Below are 27,951 nucleotides of genomic sequence, written 5' to 3' on the forward strand. Positions count from 1 at the left end.
CGCCATCTATTGCGCCACTGGGAAACTTTCAGAGATCACCTTAAAAACTAGAGGTAACTGATCTGATAATGACAAAATTAAAAAAAATTGACAAGGCAAACCCGAGCACTAATAAAAGATATCTTCTAATTCTGAGAGAAATTATCAATCCCTATATTCCTAAGGCCAGTAGGCAACTCTAAAAACACCAGTAGTAAGTGATAACTCTATTACACAGAACCCTGTGGTGAGCTCTCTCTTGTTCATCGAATATATTTGTAAGTACAGTTTTCATTTTCTTTTGAGAAACATTTCTTCTCTTAAATAGATCGAAAACATTTTTTTATGAAAAGGGGTGTTAAATAACTTCTACTTTGTTGGTCGTTCACTAACCTAAAGTTTAAAGCTATTTAAATTGGGCTTTCAACCATAAGATAATATTGTTTAATTAATTATTTAGAAATGACCATATATAATAGCAAGTAGAATCTAGAGTAAATTGAACTGTATAGTAAATAAAAAAGACAACAAAATGTATTATATATTAATATATTTGTATTCTAAGAATGTTATAAGAAACCTAAAATTTACAAATAACAAATTTTATAAACAAATCAACAGTGCTTAGTACTAATAATCACATTTTTACAGACAATCGAAAAAAAATTCGTAACAAATAAAAAACTAAAAGCATTAAAATCAATAATAATACTTAGAGAAAAAGTCGTATTATTGTAGTTCAAATATTTTTTACATACAAAAGAATTCTGATTATTTCGAACATTTATTTCATTTAAATAGACTATCTATAATATACATTTGACTTGTACTTCTCCCATTATCAGTGCGCTCTGCATTTGTTCAACATGAATTATATTTCTTTTTTTTTTTGACTGGATATATTCCATAACCCACTAGGATTTGAATTTTTGAAAAAGGGATATTAAATCTGTTTTAATCGAAAAAGAAATCTGGTATGGATACAAAATATCAGTCAGGAATGCTATAAATACAAGAGTATATAACAATAGGAAAATAAATAAATTTAGATAAGTTATGGGAAAGTTGTGAGCATGGTGAAAGGAAAGTCTGTGGGAATATTTTATGTAAGTATATAAATATATTTAGCGTTTTGATTATATACGTTTTTGTTCAAAATATACAGACATCTTATGTATGAAAAATATATATTATTAAATTCCCTTTGAACTAACCAATAAATTAAACTATTCGCAGCTATCTAAATATTAATCGATCTAAATCTGCTGCACATCACACTGCATATGTATTTATGTATCACAGATTTAAATCTCAAGCTTTCGTTAAATAAAATTCAGTTGGCTTCGATTTATATCTATGGATATGACATCTTTTTGGTACAGGTACATATACGGCATGCATAGTAACATAATCTACATGCAAATCAATAAATAGAAGTAATCGTTTTAAAACATATTAGGCTTTTTTATCAACGTTTTTTGTAATTTCTATTGCTTTGCACATTGTAGTTTTTTTACAATAAAATCAAGCTGAATCTTCAACGTCATATTCTTATTAGATAACCGAATTTTTAACGATGTTAGTTTTACTACGCGGAGGTTGAAGTAAATCACAGAATTGTAAAAGGGCCTCTCGCAACGGTCGAGATACTTGCGTAGATGTCGTGGTTGTACATTCTACTAAATAAGGATATAAGGATATTAACTGTTCCCAAGCTTTATTGTCATCTGTAAAAGAGTATTAAGAAAATCAATAGCTAATCTTATATCAAACTTTCCTTTTAAGTTATCAAATATAGTTCGAATTCAGATTTTTAAAAAAATTTTTTTTTCGTTTTCTAAATTGACTAGCTAGAACCAAATGGTCTTCGGCTGATGTCGCTTCAGGTTCGGGATATGTTTGTTTTGCCGGCGACAGAGACCCTGGGGTTACGACTGGGACTGCCGTAGTTTGTTTACTACCGGGGTTTGTGGACAGGTAGGGATTTTATTAAGGTGTTATCGTGTTCTAAGGTTCCTATGGAGAACCTCACACTGAGCATGTTTATGAAATTTTTCACAAACGGGATGCCTGATTCGAGGTGTGTTGACGTTCCTTATAACTATGGGGCTCTCAGTAATGCACGGACTTTTTTGGATTGGAACACTTGGAGCAGTTCAAGTTGTCCCTCCGAGACATACCTGTACCACACTTGTGCTCCATTGAGGCAGATTGGACGGACTAGCATTTTATATAGAGTCGGTTTCTGTGGGATTGGGACTGCTTTTTCTGCAGAGTAGAGGAAATAATAGGCTTTACACGCCATTTCCTTTGCAAATGGCGTGCTGGATTTGGGGATTTTTTAATTTTAAATGCCACATTAAAGCATTGTCCATGACGATTATTTCGATTCTGGAGTGAAGTGATGTATCCGTGTCGACATATCGATGCAAAAATTACGGTTTGTTACGTTTAAAAATGGCCAAATACAGCTCATAATCATCAACGCGTCCTTGTTTTTGGTCAACAGTGAGTATTCACGGCACCCACTTTGAACAGAACTTTCAGAACAGTCAAATTATCATGCAATATAAAACCAACACGTTGTTTTGATTATCTTTTCGATCATTCAAAACGATTTTCTGAGTTTTCTGGTGTTATCACCTCATTTGGACGTCCACTGCGTTCTGCATCATCCGTGTCTGTACGACCACGTTTGAAGTCAGCACACCAACGTTTTATTGTTGTTTCTGATGGAGCGGAGTCCTTATAACATGTTTCTAGCCATTGCTTCGCTTGAACGGTATTTTTTCCCACCAAGAATCAGTGTAAAATTAAAACACAAAATTGTTTTTGATCCATTGTTTTGAAAATAACAAAAGTACTGTCACTCTTAGCACAATAATTCACAAACTTATGAGAGGAATATCATGAAATTTTAACAGCTTTCTTTTGAAGGTTAGTACTAAATGAAAAAGTGATTAATGCAATAAAAATATATGTCTTAGACCCGGGACTTCAGTCTATGTGTTTTTTTGCTTGTTTAGTGGTATATGAATAAATTCGTTTTGAGAATCATTGAAAAAAAAACAGAAAATACTTTTTCCCCTGTCTATTATAACAACTGACCTACTCATACACCTAATGTACCTTATATTTAAAAAAGACACTTACCTTTAACTGCGGTTGATTTTTTCATGGATATTACTAAAGTTGTTAACGCCTTTAATACAAACGAGATTTCTGAAAGCCTATATCTGGATGAAAACATCAATTAGCACTTATAATGCTCTATTATATAATCTGCTTTTATTTACCTAGGTAATGGGCATTTACCGCTTAACTTTTCATCTTCTATGTACTTTTTAAGTACCTCTTCGAAACGATGTAAGAGTGAAGTTACAGCTAATTGTCCCGCTAATCCATTACCTTTTTCGTCGTTATTGATGACAAGGTTATTATAGTCACCGTCAATAAGCGAAAATTGCAATAAAGTCTCAAAGCAAGTTTTGGCAAAATCTTCTCTTAAAGTTAATTCAACGTCTCCATCACTTTTAACATTGGTCGCTGAATGTATCGAGCCTCTATTAAGGAGTATTACAACTTGCATAATAAATTCTTTAGGTATGCTATTTGAATAAGGTAAAACTTCGGTTCTTAAAAGTTCAATAATTTGGCAATCGGTTTGTTCATCAGATACCATCTCATCCAAACCTTTCTCTCCTGGATTTGGTGAACAGCTGCGCAAAAAGAGTACGCTAGAATGTTTTATAACTAAATTTTATCCACTTACTTGCTAGGAAATAGGAAATCATTAAGTGTCTCTGCTAATTCAGTCCACATATTAGAGAACTGATTCCCATGGGATCTCGCTACTTTCAAACCTACTTTTAAAACTGCTATTAAACTACTGGCAGCTAATTTCCATACACTATTTGATACACAGTTATACTTCAAGGCAAGAGGCGTATGAAGTGTTCCAATAATTTCTTTCAAAATATTTCCATTAATTACGTCACTAGTATCAGCTGTTTTTTCATAGAGCGAAACTACCATATTTGTTGCTTTTTCTCCAAATGGAATGTAATTCATTGTAACCCAATCTGATACCTTAGTGTGCCTATTTTCCATTTTCGTGTAACTAGGTGTAGAACAAGTAAATTTGGAGAATACGAGTAATAATCTGAATATTTCCGGTATCATTTCTCCATTATTTCTTTGCAGGGCTTCTTTTTGTAATAAATCCATAGCGTGAAGAACGCCATCATGTAAAGGCGTTAAAGTTACATCAGATGATACCGATATAATGTAAGGAGTTGTCTCTCCAAAAACTGGAACGCAAACAGCGTTGGTTAAAACAACCCCCAACTGATTTAGGTCTTCCAGAGTAAAACTTCCTTTTAAATGATGAAAAACGCTAGGAAATATTTGAACCAATGCTGTTAAAAACGTCTGGCTGGGCAAGAAGAAATCTTCACTATTCTGGTTTTCGATACCCTTAAGAGGTACGGTTACATCGGTTCCAATTTTTAGCCATATTTTCCAAGCTACAGTCCAAATTTCTTTATCATCAGAGACGGCTTTATTATCACTACTCTGGGTTTTACTTAAGAACAGAATCTCTTGAAATGATTTTAGAGCTGCGATACTGACTTCGTTATTTTTGCTTAAAGCTGCGTTTTCGATGAATTCTAATAGAATCGACCATGCTCTCGGAAAATCTCCTAGCGCTTGTAAAAGTTGTCTTTTCGTGTTGAAAACTCTCGCTACTCCTGATAACGTAAGAACTTGAGTTTCCGCCCATTGTTTTTGTGCCGTATTCCTTGAATGATGTATCAGGATATTACCTCCAGCATCAACTTTTTCGCTACTTGCCGAATTTGACAAGCGCTTTACTTTATCTAAGAGTGGAAATAGAACTTGCCATATCATCACCTGCCAGGTAGATTGCTTCAATAAACCACCATGAGCAGATATTGTAGAAAACAATGTCTGACCGGCAGATTTTCTTACTGCTGGTCTACTATCGACACAAAGTTCTCCTAATCTCTTGTATAAACACATCCAAAGTTTGTCAAAACTGGGCATGTCTACAGTACCGGGAAAATCAGGTAGAACTGTAGTATCATCAGTTAAGGTTTGGTTTAATTTACCTTGATTTTGATGAAAATAATCTGATATATTCCACTGGAAAATCATAATTGTTTTTGAAAAATATATAAGCAAAATATAAAATTAAACGTACCATTAAACCTACAGATGTAAGGGATATGTTAAGTTCTTGAGTCTGACAACCAAACTTGGCAACCGTATCAACACACTGAGGTAAACACCTCCATGGCATCACGGGAAGAAAATCTGTTATAACCAACTGCAGACATTGAAATGCTATCCTTATCAAATTTTCACTGAAACAAATTTAATATTTACTAGGATGGAAAAGCAATTGGAATATTGTTACGATAAATTAAAATTAATTAGTTCTGGTCCATTCAAGTATATTCCAGATTCAATATATTTCAAATTGGTTTTGCAATATGTATCAAGCTGATTCGATATTTTATTACAGTGTGTCCACTGTCAGCATATTAACCATTGTCACACCATCCAAATTTAAAATATCAGCTTTCTCAATGAACACCCTGTATATAAATGAGTAATTTTATTTTATATTTACCCGTGCTGATCATTGACGGCTCCGATAATTCCAAGAATCAAAGGCCAACCATGTGACAAAGTTTCACCATTTGTATGCAAAATTTGAAGAACACATTCCAACTGCCTCTGCCTAACATCCCCATGTGGCACCGAAGACAACTCATATAATGGCCCCAGAAGAAGAGTCTGAAGTTTTTGATTTTCCTTTAAGGGAATGGCATGTTTATAGTGCAGTGCTGATTTCACCAGATAAGTAACAGCTTCAACACCCCATTCTCTCATTCTAATATGAGGATGATGACACACTTCCAATAAATGATTTGTCAAAGGCCTCCAGAGAACTTCTATACGTGACATGTTAACTAAACCTAAATATACATCCATTAGAAAAGAACTAATTCATAGTAAATCAAACCCACCTGTTTCTAGCAGTTTAGCAACAGCAAATAATGAAGGTTCTCTATTAGAATACGCCAACTCCATAGCTTCTTGTGAAAGTTTGCATAAAGCATTAATTAAATGATGTAATGCAACATCATCAAGAAACTGACTTGACTCGAATAACCTGCTTAGCATAGCAGATAATACTGGTAAATCGGCCATTACAGATGTTGTTATTACTGCATTGGTGTCGGAAGATGTTCTTCCAGCTTTTAAACTGCCTCCAGTTGAAGGTTTGAGACCTGTATATAAGGATGATAATCAACATCAATATTGAGTTTAATAACGAATAGATTTGTACCCAAAATCCAAACTAAATGTTGCAATGTAGTTAAAACTAAATGCCAAGATGTGCCCAGTATACTTCCGTGACAATGAGCCAAACTTAATAGAGCTCTCATCGATTGTAGATTCTTGGATGTCAGCATAACTGGTCCTTGTTGTGTTCCAGCAGGTACGGATGATGTTGGTAATGGTGTACCAACTGCTACTACCTGTTGTCGAAAGTCATTTTCACCATATTGCATTAAAACATTATGAACCTCTCCTACTTGTCCCTGTCTTAAAGTAATACCAGAAGTAACAGTATTTAACACGGTTAATGCATAATGTGGTGGTAAGGAAGATTTGCAAATAGCTGTAATGAAAGCATCTCTAGGAGTATGCAAATCTAAGAGACCACAAAGAGACGTGTAAGTTTGCATCGATTTCAAAATACTCTCTGTGATAGATTCATCAGTACTGCCATCAACCAAAGGACTGAGGGCCGAAAGTAATCCACACCAGCTTGAATTTATCAGCTGACAATTCAATTCTTTACTATTTTCATTCTTTTCAACCGGCTCATCTGTGGCATCAGGTTGTTTCTGAGGACTTATAGTGATCTGAAGGGAACGAATGATTTCCATTAAGCAAGCATAAGCAACAGATATTCCATATCCATCAGGAACAATGGGTGGCTCAACTTTATCAACCATCTCTAAGCTGGAAAAATATTTATTAAAAGAAGCTCATTTATTATTGCATACAACACATACTAAGTTGATTTTGTTTGGCCTGTAGGAAATGTAGTGACAAGGGTTAGCCATACACCTCTAAGAAGAAAACCCGGTTGTGGAGAGATACCTGGTCCAGCTGGTAAGCCTGCTAAAAATACAGGTGGCTGGGTTTGTGTTACTGGCACTAAAAATTCAGAACATTAACTTAAATATAAACACTGCTGGTACGAATAACACATACTTGCAGTACCCATATGTAATTGTTGGCTAACAAAAAGAGACTGGACATAAGCACCTAGAGAATTAACAATATCCTGAAATATACTAGTAGTGTGCTTATTCAGATCATAACATTTGCAGAATGATACTAGCAGTTCCGGCTGTATTGTCATTTTATGTAATACTTCTAAAGCTAATGATCTTTGCCATGTAGGTTTATCAGGATCCAAGAATTTCACAATAAGTGAAAGAAATATCTCACATTCAGTTACCTATAAACGATAGATATTTAAAATACCATATACTACTATATATAAAGACATTCTCACCAATAAACTATGGTACTTTTGTATGAGTATGGATACAACTTTTAAAAGTCTCATACTAATAGGAAAATAAGGTTTTTCAAAGGATGTTGCTTGCTGCACACTGTTAGGCATATTACTCCTATATTTTATATTAGGCGAAAAGAGTTTGATTACTAAGGCACAAACCCTTTCTTTTAATAAGAAGCTAAATTCAGGGAACTATAACAAACATTATTTAGTAATATAATTTACAGGCAAGTAACAACAAACCTTATAAAAAACAGCATAAAATTGTGTTAAAACTGATTCTAATAAAGCCAATCCAAATGTTCTAGTCATTTCTGTCATACCTATTAACCAGTATGGCTGATCAGCATTTACTAATTGTACTAGATCTTGAAATAAAAGATATGCATCTCCGGCACAAGGTGGTAGCCCTAAAATGTAATAATCGCTGTGACACAACTGAAAAAACAACTATTAATTAAATTGAAACCTTTAGGTGGTGTACCACTAGGAGTTTTTAGTTCTTCAAAGTTAACTGGTGTTTTCTGAGGTCTATCGAGCTTAGATAGTTTTTGATCCTCAGTCACAACACGCTCAAACACTAGATAAACTAATTGTCGAACTGTAGCCCCTGCTGTATTAATAGTTGTAGAATTTTTTGCAAAATGTAATCGGAAGCACAAAACAAGAGCCTAAAAAAGAATATTCAAAAATCCAACTCAGTTTTATGAAAGCAATACATACTCTAGCTAATGTTTCTCCATGAACTACAGTGTTTATTGTTAAGAGTAATAAAACTGATTGCAATATCCTTACTTCTTCAATTCCAGATTCCATTAATGACCAAAGGGCATCTGTTATATAAACAGCTCCTTTTTGGTCAATCAGTTTATTAATTATGAGCTTTTGCATTATTTGCAAACAAACCTTAATAAGTTTAACATCTTTGGTTTCACAACCTTGTGAGATGGGATAAATAATTTGATTTATAAGATAAAATGTATTGGGTTGTGGTGAAGAACCAGCATTCTTTAATTTGGAGATAGCTTCTTCCGAAGCCTAAGTTAGAAAGAAAACCAAATAATACGTAAATAACAATTATAAATCTAAAACATTGTATATGTTTACCTCTTTAACTTGTGGATATTTCTTCTTTGATTCAGAAGCCAGATTTTTAAAATCAGCTTGAAGACTCTCTATCAGAGCTTGTCTTAACTCCACATTAGTTGTACCTCCATCAAAAGCCATTTCTTATTAAAAATTATTTAAATTTTGATTATAATTACACGTATTGATACAAATAATGAGGTGAGCTGGCACCTGTCAAATTGTCACTTAACAATATAAATAATTCTAAAGCTTAATGTTTCATTAAACCGCACTCATTGTATTTAGATCCCACGAACAAAAACACATACAGTTTTTAAATAACCAAAACATGCCATTTTACGAAAAATCGGCGTTTTCATCAATTTGATAAATCTAAAATAAAACACAATAATGAAGTTAGCGTCGTTCGTTAACCTCAAATATCCCCACTTCGCCACTCCCAGAACTCTTCTTTATATTATCTAATAGGTAAGTTTTTATATATTTATAAGCGTTTATAAAACGAATATTTTTTTGAGAATATGTTATACGATATTTTGTATATCATGACTAAGACATAGTAACAATAATTTTAAAATACCGATTTTTGAATGAATATCCGCAATCGCACACATTAGAATACTAATTCAAATTTAAATATGTACATGTAAAAATCAAATAGTCAAACCAAAATATTTCTTGAAATAAGATTGTAGAAATTTTATTATTTCCAACTATAACTTTCTTCAATAGATGGCAACATACTGCAATTTAATTCAACTATAATAGTTAGTGTGTATATGTGCGTAGAGAGGGCAGCATCTACCTATTCTTTATTTTTTTGGTTTATTGTTCATTATAGTTTTATTATTTATCAATGGGTTATTGAACATAAAATAATATATAATAATTTTATTTGTTTAGTATTTTCACATCTATTTTCAGATGCCAACAATTTGCCAATATAGACGTATGTCGTAAATAGATATAAAAAGCATAAACAGATAAACATATAACAATCTATAAAATTTTTTGTACTGATTTGAATACAAAGCCAATAAATCTCAGACCCCCATATTTAATATCTTAATGTAAAACGACAAAAAATGGTCCCATCCCTTGAGAGAAATCTATACTTCCTTCAGAATAAATGATACACCTAGAAGCTACCCTCCATTTGCTTTGATATGTCCTTAATTTTCGAATGATTGATGATTAGCGATCGATTTTGGTTTTACGACTTTTCTCGTCTTGAATATTATTCAAATTTATTTCATATTTGATATAAATATTAAATAATGTATTCGTAATTATATTAATTTTAAGCGTTTTTATTTTATTCCTTATATTTGATATCGTAGAACTGTCAAATATAACGAAAAGTCCGTACGTGTAACATTAGCTATGTGTCAGTTAGAATTACATAATATTAATGGACGTGACATATCCACAAAGGTTGTCATATTGTGTGTAACATGACTAGTCCGATGAATTGTTTTACCTTAGGTCATATCTAAAAGCTTATGCAGCGGAATAATCAATCTATACATATAGGGCTGGGCACAAGCCGAACTAGTAGGATGTCCCCTTATTACAATATTAACAGGAGCATGTTGAAACAATAGGGCTATTTCTGATACAATGCAAGGCCTACTGTGCGAAATGTCGAATTAATAATCAAAACAAAAGTTATTAATATCGGGGAATATTTAACGAGCTACACGGTACACGGCACCCTACGCTTATTTCGGTGGCTCTTCTATTTTAATTGTCTCTCATTTTATGGAATTTGTCAATGAATGACCCAAAACGTTCGAATTGCCATGGGGAATGCCCATGGACATATATAAATTGATGCAATTTACCTGACATTTGTTATTCTTTTCCGTTCCTTTTTTTTGTTTTTTAATTCGACGGTATATTATTGTTAAATTACCCACATTTAACATTGTCGATTGCGTTTTGCACGCACAAAATTAAATATTTTTGAAATTAATTCTGGTCCATTGTTTTTAAAAATGTTCAAATGTCAATAATAATGGTTTGATTTTATTCGGAATATTAAGTAGTCATTTTATTTTTTATATAAGTGTTTGCCACATCCAGGATCTTTTAGCGAATTTCATTGAAAAGTATTATAATAGTTTTTTCGACATTATTGACAAACCGTTAACTTATCTGTTACTGCCCTAACATGTATAGTCAAAATAAGAACAGTACAAGAATAAATAAATTATAAATAAAAAATTCTTAACCTTACAAGATGGAGCTCCTTTTGGCGCGAATTAAAATCTTAAAATAGAAAAAAGCCTATCTTTCTTAAAACCCTTATATATCCTTATATATCTCACAAAAATTATATATTTTTAAGAAATAGTTAATACGAAATTAGTTGCTCTATGTTAAGGACCTTTTACCTTTATTTTGGAAGTGACAAAAACAATAAAGAACATTTCCTCACTAACATGACCACTCATATTTCCATCTAACTATTCAGATAATAATTATTCTTGATTTTTTAAAGTTTGCTTATTTAAGACAGTATATAATAATTATTAACAATTTTTGGACAACATAATCTTTGTTATTAAATAAAACAATATAGTTAATGAAAATGGTAGCAAGATTGGGAAATGTAATATGACAATATGGCAATATTCACGAATCTACGATTTATCCAGTACTACCTAACATGTGTAATCAAAATATGGACACTACAAGAATAAATAAACTATATACAACAGAATTTTTAACCATACAAAATAGAGTTCTCTTGGCGCGAATTAAAATTTTAAAAGAGAAAAAAGCTTATCTTTCTCAAAACCCTTATATATCCTTATATATCTTACAAAATTATATATTTTTAAGAAATAGTTAATACGAAATTAGTTGCTCTATGTTAAGGACCTTTTACCTTTATTTTAGAAATGACAAAAACAATAAAGAACATTTCCTCACTAACATGACCACCCATATTTCCATCCAGTTATTCAGATAATCATTATTCTTGATTTTTTAAAGTTTGCTTATTTAAGACAGTATATAATAATTATTAACAATTTTTGGACAACATAATCTTTGTTATTAAATAAAACAATATAGTTAATGAAAATGGTAGCAAGATGGGGAAATGTAATATGACAATATGACAATATTCACAAATCTACGATTTATCCAGTACTACCCAACATTTGTAATCAAAATATGGACAATACAAGAATAAATAAACTATATACAACAACATTTTTAACCATACAAAATAGAGTTCTCTTGGCGCGAATTAAAATTTTAAAAGAGAAAAAAGCTTATCTTTCTCAAAACCCTTATATATCCTTATATATCTTACAAAATTATATATTTTTAAGAAATAGTTAATACGAAATTAGTTGCTCTATGTTAAGGACCTTTTACCTTTATTTTAGAAATGACAAAAACAATAAAGAACATTTCCTCACTAACATGACCACCCATATTTCCATCCAGTTATTCAGATAATCATTATTCTTGATTTTTTAAAGTTTGCTTATTTAAGACAGTATATAATAATTATTAACAATTTTTGGACAACATAATCTTTGTTATTAAATAAAACAATATAGTTAATGAAAATGGTAGCAAGATTGGGAAATGTAATATGACAATATGGCAATATTCACGAATCTACGATTTATCCAGTACTACCCAACATTTGTAATCAAAATATGGACAATACAAGAATAAATAAACTATATACAACACAATTTTTAACTATACAAAATAGAGTTCTCTTGGCGCGAATTAAAATTTTAAAAGAGAAAAAAGCTTATCTTTCTCAAAACCCTTATATATCCTTATATATCTTACAAAATTATATATTTTTAAGAAATAGTTAATACGAAATTAGTTGCTCTATGTTAAGGACCTTTTACCTTTATTTTAGAAATGACAAAAACAATAAAGAACATTTCCTCACTAACATGACCACCCATATTTCCATCCAGTTATTCAGATAATCATTATTCTTGATTTTTTAAAGTTTGCTTATTTAAGACAGTATATAATAATTATTAACAATTTTTGGACAACATAATCTTTGTTATTAAATAAAACAATATAGTTAATGAAAATGGTAGCAAGATTGGGAAATGTAATATGACAATATGGCAATATTCACGAATCTACGATTTATCCAGTACTACCTAACATGTGTAATCAAAATATGAACAATACAAGAATAAATAAACTATATACAACAAAATTTTTAACCATACAAAATAGAGTTCTCTTGACGGGAATTAAAATTTTAAAATAGAAGAAAGCTTATCTTTCTTAAAACCCTTATATATCCTTATATATCTTACAAAAATTTTATATTTTTAAGAAATAGTTAATACGAAATTAGTTGCTCTCTATTAAGGACCTTTTACCTTTATTTTAGAAATGACAAAAACAATAAAGAACATTTCCTCACTAACATAACTACCCATATTTACATTCAGTTATTCAGATAATAGTTATTCTTGATTTTTTAAAGTTTGCCTATTTAAGACAGTATATAATAATTATTAACAATTTTTGGACAACATAATCGTTGTTATTAAATAAAACAATATAGTTAATGAAAATGGTAGCAAGATGGGGAAATGTAATATGACAATATGACAATATTCACAAATCTACGATTTATCCAGTACTACCCAACATGTGTAATCAAAATATGGATAATACAAGAATAATTAAACTATATACAACAAAATTTTTAACCATACAAAATGGAGTTCTCTTGGCGCGAATTAAAATTTTAAAATAGAAGAAAGCTTATTTTTCTTAAAACCCTTATATATCCTTATATATCTTACAAAAATTTTATATTTTTAAGAAATAGTTAATACGAAATTAGTTGCTCTCTGTTAAGGACCTTTTACCTTTATTTTAGAAATGACAAAAACAATAAAGAACATTTCCTCACTAACATAACCACCCATATTTACATTCAGTTATTCAGATAATAGTTATTCTTGATTTTTTAAAGTTTGCCTATTTAAGACAGTATATAATAATTATTAACAATTTTTGGACAACATAATCGTTGTTATTAAATAAAACAATATAGTTAATGAAAATGGTAGCAAGATGGGGAAATGTAATATGACAATATGACAATATTCACAAATCTACGATTTATCCAGTACTACCCAACATGTGTAATCAAAATATGGATAATACAAGAATAATTAAACTATATACAACAAAATTTTTAACCATACAAAATAGAGTTCTCTTGGCGCGAATTAAAATTTTAAATTAGAAGAAAGCTTATCTTTCTTAAAACCCTTATATATCCTTATATATCTTACAAAAATTATATATTTTTAAGAAATAGTTAATACGAAATTAGTTGCTCTATGTTAAGGACCTTTTACCTTTATTTTAGAAATGACAAAAATTATAAAGAACATTTCCTCAGTAATACGACCACCCATATTTTCATCCAGTTATTCAGATAATAATTATTCTTGATTTTTTAAAGTTTGCCTATCTAAGATCGTATATAATAATTATTAACAATTTTTGGACGACATAATCTTTGTTATTAAATAAAACAATATAGTTAATGAAAATGGTAGCAAGATGGGGAAATGTAATATGACAATATGACAATATTCACAAATCTACGATTTATCCAGTACTACCCAATATGTGTAATCAAAATATGGACAATACAAGAATAATTAAACTATATACAACAAAATTTTTGACCATACAAAATAGAGTTCTCTTGGCGCGAATTAAAATTTTAAAAGAGAAAAAAGCTTATCTTTCTCAAAACCCTTATATATCCTTATATATCTTACAAAATTATATATTTTTAAGAAATAGTTAATACGAAATTAGTTGCTCTATGTTAAGAACCTTTTACCTTTATTTTGGAAATGACAAAAACAATTACCACAAACGATTTATCCAGTACTACCTAACATGTGTAATCAAAATATGGACAATACAAGAATAAATAAACTATATACAACAAAATTTTTGAACCATACAAAATAAGAGTTTTCTTGGCGCGAATTAAAATTTTAAAATAGAAAAATGCCTCTTTTTCTTAAAACTCTATATCCTACAGATATTATATACTTTTAAGAAATAGTTTGTACGAAATTAGTTCCTTTATGCTGAAGATAATTTACCTTTATTTTGCAAATTTCAACATGACAAAAACAATCAAGAATTTTTTTTTACTAATTTGACGACCAATGTTGACATCCAATTGAACTTATTTGCTGTGTTATTTCTTAAGTTTCTCTATTTAAGGGAGCATGTAATAATAATTAATAATTTTTGGACAATATAATCATTATTATTAATAAAAAACAATGTAATTGATAAAATTGATTGCAAGACTAGGAAATAATGAAAACAGAGGCTTTTGATTCCTTCGTTTTCTACCGTATAAGGGTGGTGAACGTATACGTTACTAAATAATGGGTATGTAGCAATGTCACCCTAACAGGGTTGCAATGTTGAACCTAATTACTGGAATTAATTGACATTAATTATTGGATACTGCTTCACATGCGATGACTAATTAATAGAAGCTGCTGGTAGCCGAAACCATATTGACCATCTATCTATTTTGCTAATATAAAACTATAAATTAATCGTTCGGTGTAACATATGGCTTTCTGGAAACCGCTAATGTCTTTTGTTGACCGCTAACACTTCACCCTAATTCATCCTGCTGACGCCTGTAGATGTGCGGCACCGACGATATTTTCGTCCTGCTAAACATCATTGTTACGGTGTACTTTTATATCGTGTAATTGCCTCCAACTGTCAATTTACATGACTTTTACATTCGCATTTCAGTGGCGTAACATTATATTACCAAACTATTTCTGTTAAAGTTTGTTATATTTATTGTTAAAGTCTTCTTCTTTTGTCGATACTGTTGATTTTTCCTTTTTTTATTTTTACACACAATCAAATTTACGTTAAATTGTTAGTCTGATCAGTTTTTCAAACATTAAAGAAACGATTCCAAGTTTTAATTCGTTTGGTAGCCATTTTTTCATCAATCACTATTTTTCATCAAATTTATAAATCACCAGTTCAACTCGATCTAGTTTTGGACAACATATAAATAATTTAGTTGAGTGAATTGGTCGTAATTGGTGGTGAATATCTTCTTTTGATATTTTTAAGGGTAACATTTGTTGCATTTGTCGTGAAATAACATTTCCTTTGCAGCAATTTGACGTATCTAATGCAAAGTCATGGGATCCATATATACGTTGCAATTAATGTTTTCTTATATTACGGGATATGCTGAAAAAACGATCAATGGTTTGTACTGCAAGATCATTCGACAGTTTACATGAATTGGTAACTCCTTCCCAAATTTCAAAAATTTAGTTAGAAATAGAAAATGAAAACAGCGTGGAAGACAACTCAACAAGTGTTCAATAACAACATGATGCTGATTTTTTTAATTAATCTCCTAGATGATTTCCATTATATAATATAACTACCCTGATATGTAGTAGATCACATTAGTAAGTGATCTACTGTACAATTTATAATCTAAATCTTATTCTAGATACTATTCTAACTTATTTTAAGGTCTATCCTAACTTATTCTAAAAACTATTCTATAGATTATTAAATCTCACTCTATGTGTCTATTAATCATTTCGTATGGCAGTTTACGTTTGAACCTATGCACTTCACTATCATCGCGCACATTTAACTATTTGGTGAGTGCATCGGGATGCACTAATAGTCTTTCAGAGTACTTCGCACTAACAATCCGAATCACACTCGTTATGGGTTCTATGGAATCAGTTTGTTGGACACGTAAAATAGGGCATCGACGATGACTCGCAACACTTCATTCTGGAACCTCTGGAGGATATCTATGTTAGATTTGCTAGTAGTATCCGACAGTTCAATACCATAGGTCCAAATGGGCTTAAGTATTGACTTATACAGCAAAACCTTATTATCTAATGATAATTTAGATTTACACCCTGTCAGTCAATACATTTGGTTTAGTTTAAGCCCAAGCTGCTTGGGTGGTAACTATATGTTTTTTCCATGTCAAACGTCGATCGAAATGCATTCCCAGATATTTAACGTTGTCTGCTTGCGAAAGTTCATGATTATTCAATTTTATTGAGGGATAGGTTCTTCTACAAAGTGTGAATTTCACATGGGTGGATTTTGTCTCATTTACTTTCATACGCCACGTTTTCAACCACAATTCGACTTTGTTAAGATGAAGTTGGAGGTTTCTTGTGGCTGATATTGGATCCTCGTGTGATGATAAAACCGCTGTATCGTCAGCATTTGTTGCAACAGTAGTGTTTCTTAAGGTCGGTGGCGTAGCATTATATTACCAAACTATTTCTGTTAAAGTTTGTTATATTTATTGTTAAAGTCTTCTTCTTTTGTCGATACTGTTGATTTTTCCTTTATTTATTTTTAAACACAATCAAATTTACGTTAAATTGTTAGTCTGATCAGTTTTTCAAACATTAAAGAAACAATTCCAAGTGTTAATTCGTTTGGTAGCCATTTTTTCATCAATCACTAGTCAAATTTATAAACCACCAGTTCAACTCGATCTAGTTTTGGACAACATATAAATAATTTAGTTGAGTGAATTGGTCGTAATTGGTGGTGAATATCTTCTTTTGATATTTTTAAGGGTAACATTTGTTGCATTTGTCGTGAAATAACATTTCCTTTGCAGCAATTTGACGTATCTAATGCAAAGTCATGGGATCCCTATATACGTTGCAATTAATGTTTTCTTATATTACGGGATATGCTGAAGATCAAAAACGATCAATAGTTTGTACCGTAGATCATTCGACAGTTTACATGAATTGGTAATTCCTTCACAAATTTCAAAAATTTAGTTATAAATAGAAAATGAAAACAGTGTGGAAGAACAACTCAGCAAGTGTTCAACATGTCATGATGCTGATTTTTTAAATTAATCTCCTAGAGCGTCAACAAGCTGCCCGTGGGCAATAGGTATTATTATATGATTTCCGTTATATAATATAACTATCCTGACATGTAGTAGATCACATTAGTAAGTGATCTACTGTACAACTTATAATCTAAATCTTATTCTAGATACTATTCTAACTTATTCTAAAAACTATTCTATAGATTATTAAATCTCACTCTATGTGTCTATTAATCAGTTCGTATGGCAGTTTGCGTTTGAACCTACTCACTTCACTATCATCGCGCACATTTAACTGTTTGGTGAGTGCATTGGGATGCACTTATAGTCTTTCAGAGTACTTCGCACCAATAATCCGAATCACACTCGTTATGGGTTCTATGAGGATATCACACTGAATCAGTTTGTTGAACATGTAAAACAGGGCATCGACGATGACTCGCAACACTTCATTCTGGAACCTCTGGAGGATATCTATGTTAGATTTACTAGTAGTATCCGACAGTTCAATACCATAGGTCCAAATGGGCTTAAGTATTGACTTATACAGCAAAACCTTATTATCTAATGATAATTTAGATTTATGCCCTGTCAGTCAATACATTTGGTTTAGTTTAAGCCCAAGCTGTTTGCGTGGTAACTATATGTTTTTTCCATGTCAAACGTCGATCGAAATGCATTCCCAGATATTTAACGTTGTCTGCTTGCGAAAGTTCATGATTATTCTATTTTACTGAGGGACAGGTTCTTCTACAAAGGGTGAATTTCACATGGGTAGATTTTGTCTCATTTACTTTCATACGCCACGTTTTCAACCACAATTCGACTTTGTTAAGATGAAGTTGGAGGTTTCTTGTGGCTGATATTGGATCCTCGTGTGATGATAAAACCGCTGTATCGTCAGCATTTGTTGCAACAGTAGTGTTTCTTAAGGTCGGTAGGTCAGTTGTATACAATATATATCAAAATGGATCAAGAACACTGTCCTGCGGAACACCCGAATGTATTGAGTGTAGGTCAGTGTATTCGTCACCCTGTTTGACAATAAAATGTCTGTCTGTGAGGTACGATTTCAGCAGTTGAAAGTGCGTATGGGACAAAAGCTTGTTCAATTTAACATGCAGTCCAGTGTGCCACACCTTGTCGAAGGCCTGATGATGCTGATTTTGACGAAAACGATACAAAAATATAACAAAGGATAAAAACTAGAGCTACTAATTATTTTATTGGACAGTGTTATAGATAATATAAGTTATATCATATAATAATATTATGAATGATATTATTATTACAATCAGCGGTTTTAATTAATACTATACATTCTTAGTTGTAACTTTAATATTTTGTACTGGATACATTTTATCAAATAAACACGATTGCTAACATTACTATTGGATCAGGAATTATTTTGTTCAATCTAATAGAGCACTTTAATCTTGAACAAGCGCAGAGAGAAATCTAAAACGGCAGAGCCCTACCTATACAAAGGTAAATTAATTTTGTTAATGACTACGTTTCAATCTTCCACACTAAATCAGTTGCCTGTAGGATTAATCCCGATGGAAAACCATTTACTTTGATATTTATAATTCCATTATATCTTCATATTTTCATATAACTAATTTGGGAATTATAAATTTATTAAATTCTCCATTAAATAGATGCGAAGGACGGAAACTGCGATCAGTTTAGAAATAAGGATTGTGGTAATCAGAAAAACGTACACTATCGGACAATATCTTTTTAGAGGTCGTCATGGGAAACAGAGAGCTTTTTTTTGTGAAACTGGTGAAATTGGTGAATAGGTTATCCAAATGAAGTGAATTTCGAAGACAGTTTCTGTAACATTATACAGTAAACTGATGGATAAGTCATCCAAACGAGAGGAAGTTCCAAGAGAGTTTCTGTAGCATTATACAGTAAACTAATGGGTAAGTCATTCAAATGAGAGGAGGTCGGAAGAGAGCTTCTATAACATTATACAGTAAACTGATGGAGAGATGATGCAATTGAAAGGAAGTTCGGAGATTGTAGCTTTATACAGTGGTGGTTTAGGTATCTGAATGGAGTGAAATTTGAACAGAGTGCCTTTTTCCCCACTTACCTGGTTCCGGTTACTTCGGCAGGGTAACCACCTTCCTCCTTTTACAGCCGGGCTTAGGACCGGCCTTGGCAGAGTTAGAAGAAAGTATAAAACAACTTTGAACTAATTGAAATTTGTATAATTTTAGTAATACTGTTACTTTGTACTTACTTTGTAACCCTTTCCATTATTGTACTATTTATGTAAATAAGGTCTAAATAAAATAATAGTATTAATTAAAGTAAATAAGATTAACTATTGATAATTATTATATACGAGGGTTTTATAATAAGGGGGAATGGATTTCGCATCCTCCATATATTCCAGATTTAGCAGCTATATAAAAATTAGCTCTAACAATAAGGAGTCGATTGAAATTATTGATTAAACTTGCTGTACTTTTAATAGATACAGATTTACCGTATAAAAGTTACAGTTGACAGCACCACGTGATTGTAGCTCCTCACTGAAATAGCCTCACTGAAATATAAATACAAAAGATTGTATTGTAAGTATATCTGCGTAAGAAAAAAATTAACTGTATAACGAAAAACAATGATGTAAGTTATTTGTGCAAATATTATTCGTTATAGCAAAACTTAATAGTTTTCATGGCAATCTTAAATAATTTATTGATCAATATATTATATTTAAACGTAATAGCTTTTGTTAACTTCACTCGAACGAACTTGGATAATGGCGTACGTAGTGACAAAAACAACGAGTAAATTTATTGGACGGAACAGTGAATAGCTCAAGCAATAAACGAACAAAATATGAGGATGGTCTCCTTATATATATATAAGACGTCGTCCAAATAAGTTAGATCCGGATAGAAATGAACCTGCAGCAGCCGGATGTTGGAAGTGAAGACTAGAGGAAGTCGGAAGTATTTCCAACTAGTCGTTCCAAGAATAATCGCCTGCCTTGATTGCTTTCTATAAGCTCTCGTTCGTAATAAATGCGTTACGGATTTTGTTCTCTAATAACGATTATTGCCTGATCTTTATTCATTTTGCGTTGTGTCTTTTGTTTAATACGTTACGGTTTGACTCTTATTTCGACCCCTTAGTCGAAACCATCATGCTCCATTGGATATTGATGATGGCCGTATCGATTTAGATACTCGCAATTATATACTTCGCGGCAGCTATTTCTCAATTCTTAAGAGATTGGTTTGCAACCTATACATATTCATAGTTTACATTGGCGTTGGGAACTATCGACTGAAAACGACTATCGACCGTTTAGTAATGTTATTTTATAACATCTTTATTAGATACGCTTAGTATAATCTTAATTATAAATTAATTTATTATTACATTTCATTTGTATTTAGATTAATTCATAAGCAAGACGAGTGCGAGAAAATACATCAATATGTATTCCTCAATTATAAAATGATAATAACTTATAGCTATAGCTTACACTAAAGGTATACACTTTATATAAGTTCGTATGGTTTGGTTCGCTTCAATCTCCTGATATCCTGTGCACTATCCAGCAGTTGTATTGCTACCACGTTAGTACGATTTAGTAATCTTCTTTCGTGTTTCAAGGCGAAATCTTGGATAACTTCGCAAATCCATTTGATACTCAGGTCATCGTGCAGTTCCTCGTTGGTCACGTAGCGATAGGCATTGGTAATAAATCGAAGAACCTTGTTTTGACAGCGTTGGATAACTAGTTGATTTGATTTTTAGTGCAACCCCATATTTGCACCCCATAGGTGGTTTTATGATTGTCTTATAAATCAACCTCTTTGATTTTAGATCAAGTTGAGAGTATTTTCCGACTAACCAGTATAGTTGTATTATTTTGGTTCTAATGTGTTTTGGTTTTTGTGTAACTTTATGTTTCCAATTTTATCTACCGTCAAGATGAATTCTAAGGTATTTAGCTGATTCTGCTTGAGGAATCGGGCATCCATTGAGTCATATAATTAAGTTTTTATTATTTCTCCGCAGTGCAAAATTAACGTGAACAGATTTGGAGCTATTAAGTTGAACTTTCCAATCTGTGGTCCATTTGTAGATTGTATTGACTGCCAGTTGTACTTTTTCTACTGCCCTAGGCAGAAATATGTCGTTTGCCATAATAATTGTGTCGTCAGCAAAAGTTCCAAATAGTGTTCCTTTTGTTGTTGGAATGTCCGCAGTGTAGAGCAGATATAGCAGAGGTACTAAGACGCTATCTTGTGGAACTCCAACCGAAATAGTTTTAAATGTCGAGAACGCCATTTCGAGCGATACTCTAAATTTTCTTCCGAAAAGATATGACTCCAGCAATTGACAATAGTAACGCGGTAACAATTTGCTCATCTTACAGATTAATCCCCAATGCAAATCCCAATGCTGTCGTCCTAATGTTTTGTTTTCTTTTACTTTCGAATAGAATAGAATACTTAAATGATTATGTAAAAGGATTTAGAAAAGAAAAACTATTAATTTGCTTGAAAATATTATTTTATTTAACGGAAAGAAGCGGCGACTGGTTAAACGGCAACACAAACGACACACATTGCAGTAAAATTTTGATAGTTGATTAACATCTTCAGAAAAGACAGATAATGAGTTGCAAATTATATTTTTATTCAATATTGATCCAGTAATTTCATTGAATAGGACATTGTTTTCTACAGACTGTGATATTGATAACGAAATAGTTACAATTGTTATCTGATTGTGGAAAATCAGTCTTTAATTTCAAGAAATCCCCACAACATTGTAAGTTTAACGGGTAGGGAAGCCTTAAAGATTACCGACTAGGTTTAATGTCATCTTGTTGAGTAACATCGTCGTCAGTATAACAAGTAGTAAATTAGATTTCGCTAAGTTAATAAATCAATGAAGAAGATGGAAACCGTGTTCCGAACTTTCGCAATAAATGGAAGGTATAAAATGATTCGAAACTTGATAAGAATGCCGTATAATGACATGAAATTTATTAAATAAGTCTAGGCATGGAGTTAATTAAAAAAAATTTCGTAATTATGTAATTATCAGTAATTAGTTAAACTAGAAGGAAATTATATAGTTATGTTAATTCATCTGGGACTTCGGAATGCTGAAGCTGCTATGGCTATGGATTTTTGTTTTTTCGCTTATAAAGACGTGTGTTTTGAGAATTCTTGAGAATCTTTATACAAGTGGTAAACACATTTTATTTGTTGGTCTTATTTCCTTTCAAGTAATCGCAAGTATATAATTTAAAAACTAAACATACTGTAGCAGTTTAACATAGATTTTTGTTGCTTTCCCACCAACATCCGAGAGATGGAAATATTTTGCACTTTTTCCTTATGAATTTCCTTATAATCATGAATATTTGCGATTTTTTGCCATTTTGAGTTTTAGTGCTGCCATTTCTCTAAGAATAATCGCAGTTGATAGTATAATTATCTTTATACAACTTAGAATTTTTATGTCCTTTAGTTTATATCCCATAACTTAAAAACTACAAATTCTAAAATAAATTAATATAGATTTTCGTTTATGTCTACCCAAAATAGATATATTTTGAAAGTTGTATCTTATCCGAGAGATAAAATATTTTTGTACTTTTTCCATACATATAGTCGTGAAAATTTGGGATTCTTTAACATTTTTATATTTTTTTACTGTCATTTCCCTTCAAATAATCGCAGGCGAATGAAAATCGCAAATATTTTAAAGAATTTTACGCTAAATCGAATGCTGGTATAATTACCTTTATACAAATTGTATTTTTTAAGTTATACAATAAAAAGTGTATTTTCAAAAAAATAGTGGATTACTATTTATGTCCCAAAACTTAAGAACTACAAATTCTAAAGTAAATTAATATAGATTTTCATTTCTGTCATCCCAAAACACATATATTTTGAAAGTTGTACCTTAATCTGCGAGATAAAACATTTTTGCACTTTTTCCATACATATAGTGGTGAAAATTTGGGATTTTTTGCCATTTTGAGTCTTTTTTCTTTCGTTTCCTTTCAAATAATCGCAGGCGAATGAAGATCACAAATATAATAAAGAATTTTACGCTAAATCGAATGCTAGTATAATTACCTTTATACAAATTGTAGTTTTTAAGTTATACAATAAAAAGTGTATTTTCAAAAAAATAGTGGATTACTATTTATGTCCCAAAACTTAAAAACTACAAATTCTAAAGTAAATTAATATAGATTTTCGTTTCTGTCATCCCAAAATACATATATTTTGAAAGTTGTACCTTAATCCGCGAGATAAAATATTTTTGCACTTTTTCCATACATATAGTGGTGAAAATTTGGGATTTTTTGCCATTTTGAGTCTTTTTTCTTTCATTTCCTTTCAAATAATCGCAGGCGAATGAAGATCACAAATATAATAAAGAATTTTACATTGAATCGAATAGTGTAATTATCTTTATATAACTTTTTTTTTAAGTTATATAATGAAAAGTGTATTTTCAAACAATTAATTTTTTTAACTTTTTCCAGTGTATTTTTTTTCAAATTATCAATTTTCTTGCTGTAATTTCTTTTCAAAAAATTACAGGTTAATGAAATTCATAAGGATTACAAAGAATTTTATGTCAAATCTAATGCTGGTATCATAATTTTTATGTAACCATTAGTTTTTAAATTATAATTCTAAATATCCATTTTTTGTTTCATATAATTAAGACGATATAACATGAATATTCGATTATTTTGCACAAAATTGCAATGAGCATAGTTACATTTCGATTCCTTTTGAAGACACATTAAAATCTCCATATTCACCATACATTATCTCATCTGTTTTTGAAGGTATATATTTTGATTCAACATGCTTGTTATGGAGATAATCAAAAACGAGTTAGAGACATGAGAAAAATAGCAACTAACAAAGTTCTTCATAGATAGATATACTAATTTACTTATTAGCTATTAAACAAAAGGAAAGGAATATTTGTAAACAAAAACAGTATGATAAAAGAAAAGAAGCAATACTAGTAATTGTAAAATTTATGTTTATTTCATTGCTACAATAAATATTTCGGATGATAGTTAAAAGTACCTATAAACTTTTTATATAGTTTTTTCTGTACAATATACTCGAAAGAACTAAATTGTTCATGGCTGATTTTAGCTAAATTTTCTCTAAAAAAGACAATAAAAACCTCTATAAACTGGAAACACTTAAATCAAAAGAAATCGTCCGATTTTATCTGATTTTCCACTTACTCCGGACTGTCCAGAATGTTCTTCGATGATAGAAACTTGTACGAAGTGTAGGCTTTTACTAGGGGCAATAAGGAACGATCTTATACTATAAGGGATATGTGACTGGAGATAACGGTATATACCGAACGAAACGCCTCATAAATTTTACTATATTGATTTTATTGCAAATAAGGCTCAACACTTTAACGTATATGTCGTCAATCACATTTCCTTACTGATGCTTTATCGACATATTGGACAATAGCATCTGTTCAATACGGACATTTTTATTTTTGATTCAAACATTCTCATTCGTAGCTTTAATAAAAAAGAACAACTTACGTATAATGTATTATTTTTGTAAAACAATATGTTATCTCATTTTATAAACACCACAGGTGTGAAATAAGAACGCTATTTGAGTATTTTCAACTAGGTTTTCACTATAGTTTCTAGGTATTTCGTTTTGTTGAAAATAAAAATAATATGGAAAAAATTCCAGAACTTTTCATCAAAAAGAAGTCTTAAAGCAGATCTGCTTCACAACAGAGGTTTTCGTGTATGCTGCAAGTAATTTTGTGTAACTCAAAGAAATCTACAAGAACTTGAACAACAAGCTAGGTTGACCAAATCCCAAATGCTTTTTGTATCTGTGGGATAGCAGATACCGAGATAATGGAAGTGGATAAAAAAGAGTTGGCAGCCTAGGGAGCTTAAAGTTGGCAAAAGGAACATCCTCTAGCAGCATTGGTAGCTCCACATAATGTTTAATGTAAAATCACAAATATATACATTGTTACGAAGAGATGGGGAAAATATACCACGGAAAACACTTCGGCCTGCTGCAAAAGAAGCTACTCCAATATCAAGGGATATATCAGAATATGAGGTGAATTACCCCATTAAAATTAAGGAATTGTTAAAAGAAAGACGAAAGACTAGAAGAGTATGGCAACTATGAAAAAGATGAATTATTCACAAAACATTTAGCTAACGTATTTCCACCGAATGATAGATAGCATCTACAATAGATACAAATACTGTTTATCAGCTCGATGTAGTTGTAAATCTGATGTCTCCCATAGAAGTTGCCACATAAATTGAGAACGACCTCAATAATAAAAGGACTCCTGGAATTGATGATATTTCCCCTCGGTTATTGAAAGAGCTGCCACGAAAAGCAATAATCATGTAGTAGTATGCATTCAATTCCTGTTTAAGTCTGAAGCATGTTCCGGAATGCTTTAAATTTGCGCGAATAATTATGTTCAAAAACCTGACAAACCGCTAGAATAAGTTGGATGTTACAGGCCTATTTCACTGCTACCTGCCATATCCAAATTATATAAGAAACTGCTGCTAAAACGTATTAAACAATTTATAGAAATAACAGATTTCCAGTTTGTATTTCGAAATCATCACTTGACAATCGACCAAGTGCACAGAGTAACAGCGGTTGCAAGCGGTATTCGACGAAAATAAATACTGTCCTGCAAAATTCCTGGGCGTCTCTCAAGCTTTTGTCCGGATTAGCCTACAAAATTAGCAAATTGCTGGCGTGAAATTATTGTCAACTGCTTGAATCATATCTTTTCGAAAAAAAATTTAGAGTTTCGGATGAAGGCGCATTCTCAGCACATTTCGGCTGAAGTTCCCCAGGGTAGTGTTTTGTGACAATTCATGTTTCTGCTCTACACTGCCGATATCCCAATAACAAAAGACATAGTACTTGGAACATTTGCCTACGACACAGTTATCATGGCAAAATGTATCTGCCTAAAGGGGTAGAAAAAATAGATACCCGATTTGTCGAGCAGAATTAGCTAAATATTTAAATATTTAGTAGGTTATATTGGAAACATATTAGATAAAGAGCACAGCAGATTAGAATTAATTTGTAAATTAAGATTGAACTAAGCATATCTAATGTACCATGTAATTAATACAAACCTATTGGGTAAGTAGTTGTTATATCATTTATTTTGATCTGTATTTTTATTTATTTAAGATGTTATATTATTTTATATTGTTTTAATAAATATAATCTAATGTAAGATGTAATTAATAAAAAAACTTAAACATTCATGACATATTGATATCACATAAATGACGATAGTTAAAAAAATAATCTTTAAGAGTGACCAATAAACTATATGATATAAAAAAGACACTTATTGATACTTTCGCTTCACCATACACAATACTTTATAACTGGCCATAATTTATTGATTAACAACATTAATAAACTTTGTTATTCGTCATTGCATAACGACGAAACTAAAAAATCTAGTTGAGCTTTTCATAAAATTAAACATAAATCACATTTTAGAGGTTTTTTAAGTACTGAGACAAATGCGTACCGCAAATGTTACCACCGCTTCAAGAAATAAATAAATATCTTAAAAGATAATGAAAAAAAAATATTTATGGGCATTGTAAAATCTAACAGCCATATAAAAATAACGCTATTATAAATTATAACTATGGTTAATAGAGATATGTTTTAATGTTTTTCGATTGGTTTAAATCCAGGTATACAACAGGTCAATTGAAAAGTCCCCGGCCTACCGTAGTAAAATACTGATTATAGCGATCCTTCAACTTTTCTATACTATTTTTGTAGTACAATTTGTCCCTTGCTTCAAAATAGGTCTCAGTTTCGGCGATCACCTCGTCATTCGACGAAAATTTCTTCGCAGCGAGCATTCTTTTGAGATCTGAGAACACTCAGTCGATGGGGGTCAGATCTGGAGAAGACAGTGGATGAGGAAGCAATTTGAATCCCAATTCATGGATTTTTGCCATCGTTTTCACTGACTTGTGGCACGGTACATTTTCTTGGTGAAGCAGCGCTTTCTTTTTCTTCAGATGCAGCCGTTTTTCGGCGATTTCCTCCTTCAAACGGTCTAATTCCGCTATGTAATAGTCGCTGCTGATGGTCCTACCATACTCTTCCCAAAATACAGATGCCATAACCTTGTCAATCGACTGTTGCGTTTTCCCACGCTTTGAAGCAGGTTCATCGTGTTCAGTCCACTCGGATGACTGTCGATTGGA

General features: G+C 31.4%; 2 protein-coding genes across 4 annotated transcripts in view; one reads left to right on the forward strand and one right to left on the reverse strand.

The window, feature by feature from the left end:
* Nucleotides 1-224: 224 nt before the first annotated feature.
* LOC143197342 (uncharacterized) overlaps nucleotides 225-27,951 on the forward strand; it is a 473,239-nt gene continuing 445,512 nt past the window's right edge. Inside the window, exon 1 of one of the 3 annotated variants that reach the window (XM_076405724.1) lies at nucleotides 225-257. The gene's annotated coding sequence lies outside the window, so the exon portion shown is untranslated. Of the gene's footprint in view, nucleotides 258-1,063; nucleotides 1,086-9,084; nucleotides 9,167-27,951 lie in introns of those variants that run through there. The other 2 variants (XM_076405725.1, XM_076405723.1) reach the window with 2 other exon arrangements.
* On the reverse strand, nucleotides 513-9,160 carry mon2 (Mon2 homolog, regulator of endosome-to-Golgi trafficking). The gene is made up of 15 exons (XM_076405718.1): nucleotides 8,717-9,160; nucleotides 8,333-8,647; nucleotides 8,079-8,280; nucleotides 7,853-8,019; nucleotides 7,604-7,801; nucleotides 7,297-7,546; nucleotides 7,095-7,239; nucleotides 6,359-7,041; nucleotides 6,036-6,299; nucleotides 5,636-5,984; nucleotides 5,204-5,366; nucleotides 3,752-5,145; nucleotides 3,276-3,698; nucleotides 3,133-3,215; nucleotides 513-1,706 (listed from the first exon to the last, which is right to left on the reverse strand). The coding sequence occupies exons 1-15, from the start codon at nucleotides 8,834-8,836 to the stop codon at nucleotides 1,534-1,536; spliced, it is 4,929 nt and encodes a 1,642-aa protein (XP_076261833.1). The 5' UTR covers nucleotides 8,837-9,160; the 3' UTR covers nucleotides 513-1,533.

The sequence above is a fragment of the Rhynchophorus ferrugineus genome, unplaced genomic scaffold (assembly GCF_030347505.1).
Source record: "Rhynchophorus ferrugineus isolate W39M unplaced genomic scaffold, kcgeb_rfMv2 rfM5, whole genome shotgun sequence".
In the NCBI taxonomy this organism is placed as follows: domain Eukaryota; kingdom Metazoa; phylum Arthropoda; class Insecta; order Coleoptera; family Curculionidae; genus Rhynchophorus; species Rhynchophorus ferrugineus.

Excerpts from the sequence above, each read along its gene's own strand:
- mon2 (XM_076405718.1), bottom strand. The coding sequence starts at position 8,836 with ATGGCTTTTGATGGAGGTACAACTAATGTGGAGTTAAGACAAGCTCTG. Across the intron at positions 7,042-7,094 it reads GGCCAAACAAAATCAACTTA|CTTAGAGATGGTTGATAAAG; the intron begins GTATGTGTTGTA and ends ATATTTTTCCAG. Across the intron at positions 5,146-5,203 it reads TTACATCTGTAGGTTTAATG|TGGAATATATCAGATTATTT; the intron begins GTACGTTTAATT and ends ATGATTTTCCAG.